This window comes from Octopus bimaculoides, chromosome 14, assembly GCF_046866305.1.
Source record: "Octopus bimaculoides isolate indiv1 chromosome 14, ASM4686630v1, whole genome shotgun sequence".
In the NCBI taxonomy this organism is placed as follows: Eukaryota; Metazoa; Mollusca; class Cephalopoda; order Octopoda; family Octopodidae; genus Octopus; species Octopus bimaculoides.
Genome location: NC_142941.1, coordinates 1077375 through 1094874, shown reverse-complemented (window position 1 = coordinate 1094874; position 17500 = coordinate 1077375). Strand labels below are relative to the sequence as shown.

At 35.1% G+C, this 17500-nt stretch overlaps 1 protein-coding gene across 7 annotated transcripts in view; it reads left to right on the top strand.

The window, feature by feature from the left end:
- Nucleotides 1-17500, top strand: part of LOC106872617 (protocadherin beta-15) — a 70944-nt gene that overhangs the window by 9338 nt on the left and 44106 nt on the right. For 6 of the 7 annotated variants that reach the window (XR_016244174.1, XR_008265511.2, XR_016244173.1 and 3 more), the window contains exon 2: nucleotides 16805-17500. This exon is cut by the window's right edge and continues 1745 nt beyond it. Coding sequence is in view for 3 of the 7 variants with exons in the window: in XM_014919669.3 (XP_014775155.1) it covers nucleotides 16849-17500 (652 nt within the window). In the remaining 4 variants the exon portion in view is untranslated. Of the gene's footprint in view, nucleotides 1-16095; nucleotides 16306-16804 lie in introns of all 7 variants that reach the window. The other variant, XM_052972928.2, reaches the window with a different exon arrangement.

The window sequence follows — 17500 nt, the reverse complement described above, 5'->3', positions numbered from 1 at the left end:
TACTATACTGTCTTTATATAAGAAGGTAGGGTGTGATTTAAGGGAAAATTGGCTGCTATTTCTAACATTGATTTGTCATCTGGTGTGCCACCTTGTTGGCATGAGGGGGAGCTATGGAGCAGCCATGTGTGATGGTGGTGACCCTGTTAATGTGTGGTTGTGGTGGTAGCAGTTTGTTGTTGCTGTATATTTTCAGTTCAACCCTGATTTAGCTAAGGTATGATCAAAAGCTTTCCAGCCATGACTCTACCATTTGTTCCTCAATGTAAGAAACCTTCAACCAACAGAGAAGGAACTAATTAATGAGCAGAGCTAGGGCTTTCTTAGATGAAATGAAGAGTGTTTAGCTGTGAGGAATATGATTGAAGTAAACCATTCCAATGACCCAGTCTTATTAACAAATGGATAGAGGCACAACTGAGTGACGAAGAGGTTCCATGTCTGATAATGACTGAAGGTCCAATTTAAGATAAATATATAAACAGTGTAAGTACTCTCTATAAAGATGAATACTCAGCTCTGTAAAATATAAAATCTTAATTTTATTTCAAGAACCAATGACGGTGGGTGGCATAAAATGGCGTTATTTTCTTAGACTTTTACAATCTGATCCCAAGACATGTGTATATATATATATATATATATATATATATATATATATATATTTATACAGATGTAAGTGGATGGTTATAGAACCATAATACTAAACAGAACAGACTCACATTCTCTTCTCGTCTACATGAAAACTCTTCCAGCATATTACCAACTTCTAAAATGTTTGAACTCTGAAATCCAAGGTAGAAAGTTCTAACCCCAGCAGGTGTTAATCGAGTCTTGCATGCAGGTCAATAAGTCTTAAATGGTAAGAATTATCAGCAGTTCCGGACTTTATAGCAAGTTCAGAACATATTCTCATTTCTGCTGCTTTAAACTTTGGTTTTCTTGTTGTTCTTGTAGTTCCTTTGACATTTCGCAAACTCTTCACCCCCAACTGGGATTTGCATTGAACTTTTCAACAGGGTTGCCATGTTTTATTGCTTGTTCTCTGCCTCTTATGGTTCCAATATGTCAACACATAACACAGATCTATACATACACACTTGCATACATACAGCCATACATATACACCATTAATACAGATACACGTCTGTGTGGTAAGGTATGTACACACACACACGTGTGTGTATGTGCTCATGCATGATATGTGTATGTACTTCCAAGTATGTATATACATATATATATATATATTAGTGTCTGTATGTGCATACATGTAAATTTTTGAATGCATGATTGTATGTGTGTATGGATAAGCTTGAGTATGTATGTGTGTGTATTAACTGAATAGAAATTTCTGGATACCTCGAAGTTGACAAAAGAAGCAGAGACCTTAAAGTTACTGGGTAATGTCAGCAGGAAAGAAGACTTTGTTGGTGCTGAAAATATGAAATAAATTACAAATGCATGCTGGGTAAAAATTGTAATGTGATTTGTTATGTGTGTGTGTTTGTGTGAGGGAAGTGGGTAGCAAGGGGATTAGAATTAGCTAAGGACAACTAGGGTTGATATATATATATATATATATATATGTATACGAGGCAGACCCCACTATATATATATATATATATATATATATATACACATACAGACACATGCATACATGCACATACACACAGACACACACATGCGCACACAGTCTCACACACACACACGTGCGCATGCACACACACACATTGCCAACCCAGTGTATATATATATACACACATAGTGTGTAAGGTATTTGAGGACAGATTTATGTTTATAAAAAAAAAAACAGATATATAATACCAGATAATAACTTTAGTGATCAAAAAATGCTGTGAGAATAAAAATGAACCTTCTTTTCTTTTATGTTATTCAATAAAGCCACCTTCAGCTTCAACAACTGCTTCTATATGAGATCTAAACCATCTACATGCTCGAATCAAGTGGTCCCTGGTTCATTTTGGACATTACTCTGGCTATGGTAGCTTTCAAAGAATCTTTCGTGTTATGGCCATGTTCATTGACCTCTCTCTCAACAACACTCCACATGTAATAGTCCAATAGATTGAGGTCTGAGGAATTAGGAGGCCAAATGTTAGGGGTTATGTGATCATGAAAATTTTCAGCCATCCATTCCTGTGTTACTGGAGCCATGTGTGATAGTGCAGAGTCTTACTGAAACATGTATGGCCTTCCATTGCATACACTGTCTATCCAGTGCTTAACAATTATTTCCAGGACCTCAATCTAGGTGGCAGAGTTAACTCCTTGTGGAAAGATGTAAGGAGGCATCACACACACACTCACACACACACACACATGCAAACATTATCCAAAACTTCACACATACACACACACACACACATGCAAGCATTATCCAGTCACTGTTTTCTAAACTTCACACATACAAACATACATATAGATACACACATCTTATGATTACCACACACACACACACACACACACACACATACACACACTTTGACCTCAACGTGCATACACGTACACTCAAGTTTGTGACCTCCCATATGCTCACATACATCTCATAACACACACACACACACACATCTTCCGACCTCCATCACAACACCAAACTCAAAAGAAATGTCTGAAGAGAGAAGCAAATACAAGCACACGAGAAGCTGCAATGATATTGTTATCTTTGTTGTTGTTGTTGTTGTTGTTGTTGTTGTTGTTGTTGTTGTTGTTGTTGTTGTTGTTGTGTCTAGCTGAAGTCCGACAATGGAAGGTGTTGTTTATAGAGTGTAGAGTTAGCTGCAGGCCACGACCACCACAAGAAACACAAGAAACACATCGATTGCTTTCACTTGTGGCTCAGTATTTTAGTTTTATTATTTAACTTTTAGTCTCGTTTGTTGTAGAAATCTCTGGAGAGATAACGAACCGGCTACCAAGCTTTGGTCAATGTAATAATTAAAAGATATTCAACACCAAAACAGCTCTGTTGAAATCAAGCAGCAGCAGCACTTAGTTGTTTCTTATTATTAATGATGTTTTAAAGCATTCTGAAATCAGTGCAGATGCACACACACACACAGTCACACACACACACAGTCACCTCCCCGCCACATACTTGAAAGATCAATATAACTTATACTTTTAAACATTAACGATCAGCACAAATTCCTGTGCAACCTCTTTGCTTGTTAACTCTCTGATGACATCACACTTTCCAGTCACATGACACAAGCAGGGACTTGGTTTCATAATGTTGTTATTAATACTGTTGCTGTTGTTATTAGTCTCGATGATTTTGTTGCTGTTGTTTGGCCCTAGGTTAACCCTGGTTGAAGCAAGCCAATGATCAAAGGCATTCCTGCCATGACAATCACATCTTACTTTCAGACATAATAACTCTAGGAACCAAAGTTGGGTGCTGTTAACTAAAAAATTAACTCGTTAACAGTTAATCCATTGACCAAAAGGTTAACTGCAATAACCATTAATCAGTTAATTATTTCCTAATGTAACAGAAGTTATTGATAAACCGTTAATGTTAACTTTTATTGTAGAAAAAAAACACAAATCAGTTTTTACTCTAAAACCACCTTTAAAAAGTGCCAGAACTATAAAATCAATTGAATTGAAGTTAACGGAAGTTAATTAGTCTGATAATGTTTTCAAAATAAACTTAAAAGTTAAATGATTAATGAAAATGTTGACTTCGTTAATTAACAATTAACAGATTAATGGTTTGGTGCCCAGGTTTGCTAGGAACACTTTATCTAAATCTTGTTTATTAAGATTATAGGGTGTGAAAGAGATTTGGCTGCTAGCAACAGTGGAAATAACACTGACCTCTCATTTTAACAGATATTTTTACCAAAATTACATAAAAATATTCTGAAATACTAAAAAGTAAATTTATTCAATAAAATCGCCATTGGTTTCAACCAAGGCCTCCAGACGACTTTGGAATCTCTTGCAACTATTCTGGACGGTCTCCTTGTTTAAGTTGGTGAATGCTGCCATAATCCTTGTCTTCAGTTCATCTTTGGAGTTTCGTTGGTCTCCCGCTCAACTGCGCCCCACACATAATAATCAAGGGGTTGCAGTCGAGGGGAGTTAAGTAGCCGGATATTAGGGGTGGTGTGGTCGCAGAAATTGTCTGACAGCTATGACTGGGTTCTCCTGCTTGTGTGGCATCGTGCGGAGCCTTCATTAGCTTATGTGTTCTTAAAATGGATAAATCTTTCCATTAGTTCCTGTTCCTGAGTTCAAATCCTTTTGGTGGTCGATAAATAAAGTACAACAACTGGAACAAGGATCAATTCTTTTTCTCTCTCTCTCTCTCTCTCTCTCTCTCTCTCTCTCTCTTTCTATCTCTCTCTCTCTCTCTCTCTCTCTCTTTCTCAAAGAACAACAGAGCTGTGTTTAGACCTGGGGAAAGATGGGCCTTGCCAGCTTTTAAAAATGTCCATGGTTTGTTGTATGTCATGATGGCTTCCACTAGGGTTGAGGACCGAAAGGAGGGGGAAGGAAATATCTTTAAAATGATGTTTCTTTAAATACATATAAACATACAATGTGTGTGTGTGTGTGTGTGTGCATGAGTGAGTGTACATGTTTGTGCATGCGTGGAATATATACTACATGCACTCACATGGATACACAAACACATGGCGTTTGAGTGGAATTGTGTAGAGTTGTGTCATAATAAGAGTTGAGTCAGAATTCCATCCTGATTACCATTTTCTATTTCAGCAGAAAGAAGCAAGAAATTTCACCATAAATAATTTTCAACAGTTACGAAATGTATTCCATTAATTCCAAATCTCAGTCAAGAATCAAAAAAAAATTTCACTTGAATATGGATATATCTGGAGACAATCATCACTCGTTGTATATTTGAACTGGAGACAATCATCACCCAACCTCATCAAAATATATTAAATATCATATACAAATGCATGTATGCCTTTGTATGCTTTCATGTGTGTGTGTAAGTGTGTGTGTGTGTATTGTAGTTCACTTCTTTGAGTCTTTAATTCCTCTAACTCACATTTTTCACTTCCATGCATCCAGATCATTCTGGAAGGATATCTTGAAATCTTTCCTCCATTGATATATACACGAATGCCATAGCTCAACCATCAATCACTTGAGTTTAACTTCCTCTTCCTTATTAAAAGATAGCAACTCCTTTCAATATCCCTCAAGGTACCATGCATGTGAATGAGACACACAGACAGACAGATAGATACACACACACACACACATACATTCACAAACAGACAGATAGATAGATAGATAGATAGATAGATAGATAGATAGATAGATAGATAGATAGATAGATAGATAGATAGATAGATAGGTAGGTAGGTAGGTAGGTACAGAGCTGTCCCTTAATTCTCAATATTACAATATTGTATATTTACCTCTGGAAATCAACATGCATTTACTTATATAGATTTGCATGTGCATGAAATACACATACATACGCATGCAATGTGTGTGTGGGTGTGTGCATGCATGCATGTATATGTGTGAGTGTATACACGTATATATCTGCATCTATTTATATGCACAAGTGTATATGTGTGTATGTATGTCTATGTATGTCTCTGTGTGTACGAATCTATATATATATACATATATATGTATATACACACACAGACACACACGTACACACACCACATACACACATATATACTCACACATAAACATACACACATGCACGCATACTCACACATGCACACATACACACACACACGCACACGTATATTGATATTGATATTCTTTACGACATCTATAGAATGAAATAATCATATCTTTGATGTTCAGTATTGCTTCTATTTCATCTTATCATTGGAGAAGTGCTGTGAATTTAAATGGTTTTCTTGCTTGTAACAAATATATTGTTAGTTCAGTGAAAAAGGGGGAAAATGTCTACCATCACCCTGTCAAAGCAATCTGACCATGGTGTGTGTAATTTTATGTGGCCTATCTCAGTGTGAACGCAATTTCAGTGAGAAAGCAATTTCGGTGTGGTGTGTTTAATCTTTTTGCCAAACTGATTGATGAGTGTGACAATCATTGCTTGAAATCAGACATCTGTATAACTTTCCGTCATCAGCATTTTTCACATTCTGACCGACAGGAAGCCTGGAAATAGTTCAGCTAAATTTGAACTATAAAAACCCCTGTCAGGATATTTCTTTGACACAATCTCAGTGAAAAACGATTCTGGAACTTATGTTGTCTTCAATTCTGCTATTATTATTACTAAAGAGGATTTCTCACTTTTATTCAGTCAAATCTACTTTGTGAACTAACATAGACACCATTATAACACTACTTTATATTGTTTTGATTATTAAGGGAGTTTTACTATTTTTTGTTGGTTTTTTTTTTCTTTTTCTCTCTCCTCCTCTGACTGTTTGTAGGAATATAAATCAAGTATTTCCAAGCTACATTATCTTCACAATTACTTTTTACTTTCTGTTTTTCTCTGTGTTGAGAGCAGAATGAATAGGTTTGAGATCTCTTCAGAATTTAACTCGAAAAACATGATACACACAAATTTGATGCTTCATCGAGGTTTTCCACTTGACTTAAGTTCAGGCTTGACAAGGTGAATTTATTTTCTCTGCATCAATACCACTCATTAGCTGGTAAGTTATCACAATTCAGATCAGCTCTGTTTGGCTTCAGATGCCTACTGGGATTGAACCAGTTCTCTCCATTATAGGAAATTAGTTTTTCATTTAGTTTTCTTTCAATGGTTTTAGCACAGTCATGGGTTGTAGTGGTTGCAAGTAGGCTTGGTTTGCTTTCAGAAGTCCTTCATTCAATCATAACCATTCATTCACAGTTGAATAAACATCACACCAACTTCCCCCGAAACAGTAGGAGGTGACTTCACAATATGGATATAGTAGGAGTTGAAACAATAATCTAATCACGGCTGACTGGGGGCCTTCCTTTTCTACCAACCATCTGGTGTCAGGAAGCTGTGATCTTTAAAGTTATATGATATCCTATGTAATAATAAATCAATTGATATCTTTTCAGATATCACAATCAAATCCTATTTTTCTTTCTCACTCTCTGCCCATCTTCTTGTCTGTCTGTCAGTCTGTCAGTTTCTTCTTCTTCTTCTTCTTCTTCTTCTTCTTCTTCTTCTTCTTCTTCTTCTTCTTCTTCTTCTTCTTCTTCTTCTTCTCTCTCTTTCCATTTTTCTTTCCTGTTCTGTCTTTATTTCTTTCTATCAGTTTTCCTTTGTATTTCTCTATTTTTCTTTCTTCTCTTCTTTCTATCTTTTTATTTTGCCTTTCTCTCTTTCTGTCTGCTGTCTGCCTTTCTTTTAATCTGTCTGTCTGTCTGCTTGCCTATTTGCCTGCTTGTCTGCCTGCCTGCCTGCCTGCCTGTCTGTCTGTCTGTATTTATCTCCTTTTTTCCTTTCTTTTTACTACTCCAAATCAAATCTCCAAATGAAAGAATATTTCTGCTGTTAATGTCGACAAATTCTACCTCTGTCAAGTCTAAGGCTGCAAAGTAATAAATTGATGCACATTTTTCACTTTGGTAATTATGACCGAATAAATTGTCTTTTAGGAAATCTATGAAAAACCAAATTTATTGCTGGAACTTTCTTCCATCTGGTAGCGATAGTAACACAAGGTAGGCTAATTCTGAATACTATCAAATGACAAATTTATGTAAAGCCATAAAAATCAATGAAAACTCATTAACACGTATTAGAGTATAAGTTCCTTCAGGAAAAATATCAATTGAAGGTGAACTTAGTAACAAAACTAAACTACATTTATTCTTTCATGGCAAGAAAGTGGAGCCAAGCAGCGAGATTTTGAAAAGATTAATAACTTCCATTTTGTTTCCCTTGCTAAGCAAGAATTATTAGCTTTTAGAAGAGGTGACAAGAGTTGGAATTCTGGCAATCAATAAAAATTACCCAGAAGTTTGGATACAGCCTACCATAGAGGTTTTAATATATCAGTAGGATCTAATGAAAACTGGTTGTGTCCTTTATCCTGCCTCAAAACCATGCACATGGATTTCTATCATATCTTTTATGCTTGCTGATAACTTAACCTTAACTGAATTAAATTTATCTTCTTAACTTCTGCTATTTCCATCATGTTGATCATTTTTAAGTAATTTTTAGCAGTCTTTTAGCAAAATATCAACCACATAATTTCCTACTCTTTGTAGTCACTTCAATTCAACAGTGGTAAATATAGCAGCTCACATCTTCTCTCTAGTTGTTCATTGAACCCTCTCATATTGTTCTCTCTCTCTCTATCTCTCTCTCCCCCTTTCTCTCTTTCACTTTCTTTTCCTTTTGATTTTTTATTATTTTTTAGCTATTTTATTGCTTAGGTTTTCTTCAGTTTCCTGGTTTCACTGAAGCTAGCATTATATCAGAATTAAAATAGAATTAAATTTAAAAACAAAACAAAAAAACAACCAAAACAGCTCCAACTGATGTCATTATTGGAATGTTAAAGTCAATTGTTCCATGTTAGAATAGATTAAAGAGGTTAAAATCTCATGGCCTCGCTCATCTCTGACCTGCTCTCTTCTTTGTGTCATTCAAAGATACTGTAACACAATTTCACATTGAATTATTCCGATCATTAAGAAACTTCTCACGTTGAATTTTTCAAAACTCTCATTAATTCACTGAAAATTTCATAGAATTTCCATTGAATCAGATGAAAGAGAGAAGTGAGAAAGTGTGTTCAATTCTAGACAACAGCTGAGATTTTACATGAGTTATTTGTTCAATGTCTGTGGAACTGATAGAGAGAGTTGAAAAGATTCAAAAGCACCCTACTGAATCAATAGAACTTCTAAAAGACAATGGGTCTCAATCTCCTCTCTGTCTATTTGCAAGTCTGTCTGTCGATCTCTTTCTCACTCACTATCTGTCTATTTGTGTGTGTGTATCTCTGTGTGTGTGTGTGTGTGTGTGTGTGTGTGTGTGTGTGTGTGCATGTACATGTGTGTGTGTGTGTATATATAGAGAGAGATAGAGGAGGGAAAGAGAGAGACACACATTTCCACACACATACAAACACACACACGCATATATCTTTAAAGTGAAGAGAGAATGTAAGAAAAGTTGTTTGATGGAGAAAACATAAGTATCTGTAATTTTCAATTGAAACAACTTTCATGCAGAAAACATTTGAAATCTATTATTATTGAAACGATCTCCAATAAAATCATTTTGGCTTTCAATGTCCTCAGAAGTTGATTTTACAATGGTGAAAAGACAGATACTCTCATGAAGCAGTCAACAGTCATGTCACTGGGACCTGCAAAATCAAGGCTTGCAACCCAACAAGCAAACCTTTGGTGGTGGTGGTGGTGGTGGTGGTGGTGAAAAGATTAATGAAAATAAAATCAGGATAAGAAAGCTCAGTTTTTGACCTTTAGACGAATTTATTGTTCCCCGTGACACTAGAGTATTGAAGACCAGAGCTTTCACAAGGAACACAACTAAATGGCTATACTTAGCTAAAAGGCTTGAACTTCTGACCGAGTGGTCAGTGCTCCAGTACAATCTCATAGCCATTGCAGCCTTAATCAAAGATTTATATCATAATTAAGATAATATCACTAACGAGATGTTCAATAACTCTTACTGTGAGTAATTAAATGAATTATTAGGCTACAAGTTAGATATGACAGTGGAACCAATATCATTTGTTTCTCCTAATTAGATAATGAAGACTACTAATAAACAGAATTGCAGATGATATTGATAGCAATATATTAATAATGAGGGTGTTGGTACTTTGTAGTACTTTGTCCTTCGTTAATTGTCCAAGTTCTTGTGTGATAATTGGAACAAAGTAGGCCAACAGGTTTAGATAGATACAACATTAGCAGCAAGCAACAGTGTGAATGGCAGAAACTAGATTCCATTTCTAAATGAGAATAAGGAAGGATATAATATGTAAATATATAAATAGAAATGGTCTGAGTGAGCATGGAAGGAATCACAAGGAAGAAATGAAGGGGACCTTAAAAAGAAATCAGATCAACTTGGCACTGTCATGGTTCTCTGGCAAATAAAAGGACTATAAACTACAAATACATTCTAGATATTGAGTTTAAGCTTGGAATGTTGTGTGTGTCTGTGTACATGCACAGAGAGAGAGAGAGAGAGAGAGAGAGAGAGAGAGAGAGAGAGAGAGAGAGAGAGAGAGAGAGAGAGCTGTACATGGAGATATGTACATGGTCTCACATTGGATTTAAACTAGTTTGAAGACAAAGATTCCTAGTTCAAATCCAGTCTAAGACTATGTGGGAATAAAACACCTAAACATGACTGATGGTTGAAACGATTGTAAAAGGGTTGATTTAAATGTCAGAAATGCAAACTCTGAAGCTAATGATTAAACATTTAATGACTATAATAATGCTTTTTAAGAAAAAAAAACTGAGTATAAATTCCATTAATTAATTGAACAGGAGTTAATTAATAAAACACTTTCCTATAGTCTCTAAGCTAAACTGAAATAGAATGGTTCTTGGACATCACCATGGAAATAATATAATGGAGAGGTTTGAATTCTTAAGCTCAAAATGTTGCAGAGATTTCAGGTTGTAAAACTATCAGCATAACTAGATGCATTAAATGCAGAATCCTGGCTAATGTCCTGCAAAAACCACTTGAACTAACCACAATCCAATTCTGATTTCCAAATTATTGAAGAAGAGATTATAAAATGAAAATGTTGTTCAGTAGAATCAGAACAATATTGTTCTTGGTAGCCAAATCATGTTTCATTGACTTAATTAAGTTATAATTACTTTATGCTTGATAATGTTCTAATACATGCAAAGACAACAAATGTCTATTCATCCGTGCTGGTCACGTTTTAGTGACCAGCAGGCTAAAATCAAACCCTTTCAGTATTAGCTTTTATGTACCCAAATAACACATGAACCTTGATCTGTTCAAGATGACTGATTAAAACATATAATCTATAACAGATTTATATTCTAAAGAGATTATTCCCTATTTTTCCAGTTTGGTAAACTGAAACAAGTAGGGTTAAGTATCTGACCCCAGAAAACCCCATCACAATAGTAGCAGCAGATTATGAATTCTTGTGATAGCAGGCCTGGCATCAAAGCAAAGAATGGGAAGCCATATAACGAATAAAGTGAGTGGAACTGCTACGACATGAAACAGACTTTCTGGACATCACTGCAACAATAGCTACTACCTAAAATATAACATGATCTGCTCAAACACGAGATTGTATTTCACACAAACTCATTATTATCTCTTTGAAGCATTGTTTAATGTGGCAATTTATTCTAGAGCCAAGTTTAGTTTGCAGTCAGAAAATAAACAATCTGCTCTACTCACTCTGTTATCATCAAAACATTCGATGCCATTCTTGGTAATTACTTCCTTCAACTAAACAAACAAGATGCTGCAGTTTATATGAAAACAATTTTGTAATATGATCAAAAGATAATAGATAAATACATGGACACAAAATACCTGACTTGAAAAGTGTTTAACAAGAAGATATAAATTTATTAATGACTAGAATTTAACACAGGATTGAAGGGTATTCAAGTCTATAATGATTATCTCTATCAGTTCTTTTGATTAGAAGGAAATATTGTTTTCATTCATCTTTTTCTGACAAGATATCCTTTACTTAAGATTAAGTAACTTGATTTGGAGTTCCATGGCTGTATACACCATTTTGCGACAGATCTCAGTAAGGCAATGGTTACTTCTGGTATGAGGAAATGAAGAGATTTCCTGGGAGAGTTGGGGAAATCATAGAAAATTGAAGAAGTAAACTTGACTGTGAGAATCAGAAAATATATATGTATATATATCTATATATATATATATATATATATATATATATATATATATATATATATATATATATATATATATATATATATATATATATATATATATATATACGCACACACACACACACAGATACATGTATATATAGAAATATACATACATATATATATATATGTCTGTGTGTGTGTGTGTGTGTGTGTGTGTGTGTGTGTGTGTGGTGTGTGTGTGAGTATATGTATGTATGTATGTGAAGAAAGAGAGAGAGAGAGAGAGAAAGAAGCATTATACTGACTGTCACACAAGATTCACTGAACTCATTCATTCATTCACTGTACTCATTCATTCAAATTCATTCAATCTGAAATGACTCATAAAGTCTGCATGAGACATTATAGGGAAATTTATTGTCACTTTCTTATGCTATTAAAATTATGAGTGCATGTGTATATACATGCATACACACATACATATATACATACATATATAAATATGTATATATATATTGTTTTATTTGTTTCAGTCATTTGACTGCGGCCATGCTGGAGCACCGCCTTTAGTCGAGCAAATCAACCCCAGGACTTATTCTTTGTAAGCCCTACTTTTTCTATCGCTAAGTTACGGGGATGTAAACACACCAGCATCGGTTAAGGGAACAAACACAGCAATGAGTACCATGAAGGTTGCTTTACTCTGTCATTGTTATTGTAATGTCCACGCAGAGAATTCAGGAAAATCCAACAGTGCTTAATCATATTCCACCCAATGAAGCACCCACACATGACTGTGGCTGAAAAATATTCTAGTGCATAACAAAGAACAATTTTGTATAGTGGCATTTGAATATAAACTCAGCAATTTAAAGGTGATGTATGCATTGAAGAAACTAATGGTGTGATCCATTAAAATTAGATATCTTCCTTCCTCGTGTTATATTATTCTTATATCCATCCTATACATAGAGGAGTTCTGCTTGTGTATCCAGCACTGGAAAATATTCTATTTCAGAATAATGTGTGGTAGCCAAAGAATGACATAAAAATTCTTAAATGTAGAGTAAGAGGTATGTATGTGGATGTATGGAATAATTATAAACGGCAAATTTTAGCCACTTTTCTGCAGATGGAAAAAAAAAAAAAGTGAACACTCTTAATCAATTTTCAAACCTTAGTGGGTTTTCTTAAGAGACATCCACATCATTCTGACAGTCTCCAGAGAAGTGGGCAGCCAAACTGTTTGTATACTCAACAAATGCAGCAATTACTCTGTGAAGGAGTCCCTAATTTGAATACCAAAAGCGTTTTTAACACTTTATAAATGCCAGTGGCCTGTATATAATTAATTCACACTTGTCTTGACTAATGTGGAATTATTTGTTTAATGAGTGAAAATCAGAATTTCTCTTTCATAGCTGCAACCTGGCCACTGACATGGGAGTTCTACTGCAGACAGTCTACAAGTCAGTGGTCATATCATAACAATGGGTTGACCAAAATTCTGATAGCTCATGAAATACATTTAAAATGAACAGCTTTGTGTATTGTCAGCTGATCAGAATAGCTTTTCCACAGTGTAATTACTTCAGTTTCAACTCCCAGTCTCAGATCAAATTACTTAGGAGACAACTCCAAAAGTTTAAATTATTTCTAATGGTATGTCTGAATTCCTTTCTTCAATTGTTTGGAATGAAATTGTTCAATAAAGAAATAGTGGTCTAATTCCGGTTAGAAGAATCTAGATTTGTGATTCTTCTGCCATCTCTTGAACACTGACCCTTTCTTTGATCCTCTTCCTTCATTTTCACAGACTTCTCTAGAATGTTCAATGTCATTAGATGCAGCTTATAGAAGTTATAACCATTATTTTTGAGTGAGAATAACAAATATTTACATTCTTAAGATGAGAGCCAACAATCCAAAAACAGAGAGAGACCTCACACCATCTAATTACATCAAACAACAATTTAAATAAAAATAACTGCAAATAATAAATATAATCTTTAATAAAAAAAATGTAGGAGTTCACAAATCTTAATTAGAAAACAAAATGGCCATGAAGGAACAAAATTAGAAGTAAAGGAGTAAAAATAGAAATGGTATCTTTTTGGTTTGTTTGTTTTTTTTTCAAATTCCACAAATAAAACCACACGACAAAAGTGATTAAATTATTATGAGAAACACTAATTTCTACAAATGTTCTAGAAAACAGTGGTGGTGGTGGTAGTGGGTGAGGGATGGGGGATTTTGCAGGTGTTCCATCATTCCTTAATTTAGAGTGAGTGTGTGTGTGTGTGTGTGTGTGTGTGTGTGTGTGTGTGTGTGTGTTTGAGTAACAGAGCAGATGTGTTTTAATCTGCATATTCATATATGTGCTTATATATGTACAAGCATGTATGTGTTTGTGTATGCATGTGCATGTATATGTAAGCGCATATGTATCTATGAATGTATAATGTATGTGTGTATATTAAATTATATACACTAGATGCAGGCATGGTGACTGGCACAGGTGTGGTTATTAATGCAGGCATAGCTACATGTCTGAGGTGTATGCTTTCCAGCCATGTGGTTTTAGGTTCAGTCCCACTGCACAGTACCTTGGACAAGTATCTTCTACTATAAATCCAAGCTGATCAAAAGCCTTGTGAGTATATTTGGTGAACAGAAAGTGGAAGAAGGCCATTCTGTAGGTGTGTGAATATATATATATATATTTATACATTTATACAAAAGTAACAGGCTGAAACTGTAATGATGATTGGAAGCTTGACTGATGAATAGAAAGCCACAAATGTCCCGTCCTGGTTTTCCTGTCTGTCTTTGTATCATCCACCTGTCCGTATGTTTTTATTGGTGTCCGTTACGTTCTTGTTTTTGGATTTATATATATGTATATATACACACACACACACATATATATATATATACACACACATACACACATACACACACACATGTATACGTGTGTCACTGAAATGCCAATCTCACTTCTAACAACACAATGTGACCTGCCTTGACCAACAGCAGCCCATTTTCCAGTAGCCATCTTGAGCTTCCTTCCTGTATTTCTCCATTCAGCAATCTGAACCTGAACATGCCAGGTTTCCATTAAAAGCCTGTGAAGCTTCAAGTCACATACCAAAGATAAAAACTGCTTGCAAGTGTATTGGGCTGCACTTTGACACAATTTGAGAAAAGTTTAAGCAAGCAGGACTATCATGGAGTACCCTAACTCAACCTAACCAGTGATTTTACGTTTTATTTCCTTTAATTATAACTTCTTTTAATTTTTGTATCTCTTCAAGACCTTATGGATAATAAAGTAAAGAAAAGATTATTATTATTACTGAGTGAGAGAGTAACACATGCCATCAAAGTGATGCTGGAGTACAAATATACAAAGCTATCGTGAAAACCTGTCTGATAAGGCTACACCTGGCATATACATCATGGTGTCCTCATATTAAGATAAACAATGCATGATCTTGCAGGTGAATTTTTTTTTTTTTTTTTTTTCAGGTCGAGTAGCCCATCCCACTCAAAAGGTCTCTGAATAAGGTTTGTTTAAGGATGGTGAATGAAACACCCATGTTTACAGAGGTGAATTATTCAAACCCCAAAGAATTCCTCTCAATACATGGCTATAATGCTCCCCAACTACTTCTGCTCATGATCAGAGATGCACATATTGTCAGCCACCAAGGGACATTCTCAACAGGTTAAGGTCAAACAACTGACAAGAAATTCTGTGGTGTTGAGCAGAATATTTGCTGTAGTCCCATCTTTTTATACCAAGACAAAGCAGTGTACATGATAACACTTCCAATCAGTTAAGACCAGAAGCCATGAGAGCCACTGCCTGGTACTGCATCAGGTTATTCATTAATATTATTATTATTATTGTTCAGTAGTTTTATTTTTATAAAATGCTTTCACTTCACTACCGAGCGCAGCTCTGTGCGGCTTGGGTATGTGCTGTGGTTTGCTGTGGTGCTCTTATGTTTACTGTATTGAAAGTGTTTTGCGTAGAATGTGTGCAGTACCCAGTAGTGCAATTTTCTGTATGTTATATATATTTGTAAGTCCTGGTGTTTTTGTTATGTATTTGTCTGAATATTTTTTTATTATACCTAAGGCACCTACTATGATAGGAATTGTTTCTGTTTTTAGATTCCACATTCGAGTTATCTCTATTTCCAGGTCTTTGTATTTTGAAAGTTTTTCCATTTCTTTTAGAGAAACGTTGTCATCTGCTGGTATTGATACATCAATTAGAAAGCATTTTTTTTCTTCATGATCTTTGACAACTATATCTGGTCTATTTGCCTTAATTTCTCTATCTGTGTGTATTGGCATATCCCAGAGTATGGTTGGGTGGACTACCTGAATTTTAAATTAGAAAATTAATTAACAGCAACTAGATGAATAATGAATATATCACTTCAGGTTTGTGTACCTATCTTTATATGTGTTTTCATGCATCGTCTCTGTGTATGTGTACTTTGGCAAATATATACATCTGCACATGAGTTTGTATGTATTAGCGTGTACATATGTGTTCACATTCAGTTGTGTATGTACATACCTATGTGTTTATGTGGATATCCAAGTACATGTAAACAAGTGTGGGTGTGTAAGTGTGTGTGCGTGTATGCGTGTGTCTGCACATGCTTGTGCAAATGTATATGTATGTACATATGTAAAAGTGTGTAAACATTGCATGTGTGTGTGTGCACATTCAACTGTGTATGTGTGCATATATCTGTGCAGAAACGCATGTGTCTACATACCTGTGCATGTGTCTGCAACAGCAAATAATTGTGCGTGCATGTAAACACATGCGTGTTGTGCTCTTTTTCTGTCTATGAGATTTAATGCTATTCACTCTCTCTATGATATTTTAGATGATATTTATCACTGACTCTGCTTTCTTTCTCTATTTCAGAATAACTGGAAGTATTTACTCAACTTGCCATCTCCTTAGAGATAATGACTTGCCAGCAATATACACACTTTGTCTTCATTTTACTTCCGGTGCTCTGCCTCTCTGTTGATATCATCTATCATGTAAAAGAGGAAAAGAGCTCAAATACATTTGTAGGGGACATTGCTAAAGATGCCCGCTTACATGACAGTGGCCACCAAGATAACCATAGAGTGATAACATTTACTCAAATAGTAGGTCGGCTGACCACTTCGCAATTGTTTAATGTCACTCAAGGCGGGAAATTATTCACAACTCAGCGATTGGATGCTGAATCCCTTTGCACCTACAACTCTGACTGTTTTAGGATTATTAAAGTTGTTGTGCATCGCATGAAAACCTTTATGAAAATTTTGAAAATTAAAGTAATAATAGAAGATATTAATGACCACAAACCTCAGTTTCCCAGTGAAATGATTGATCTCATGTTTTCGGAAACTGATGGGAAAGGAACTACAAAATCAATTCCAAATGCCATCGACAAAGATGTTGGTGTTCAAAATTCCCAAATCATGTACCGACTGGAGAAAACTATAGACTTACCATTTTCATTATCAGTTTCAAAAAGATTAGATGGGACTGCTAAGCTAGACCTTGTTTTAGTAGGTAAATTAGATAGAGAAAGCAAAGATCTTTACAATGTAGAAATCATAGCCA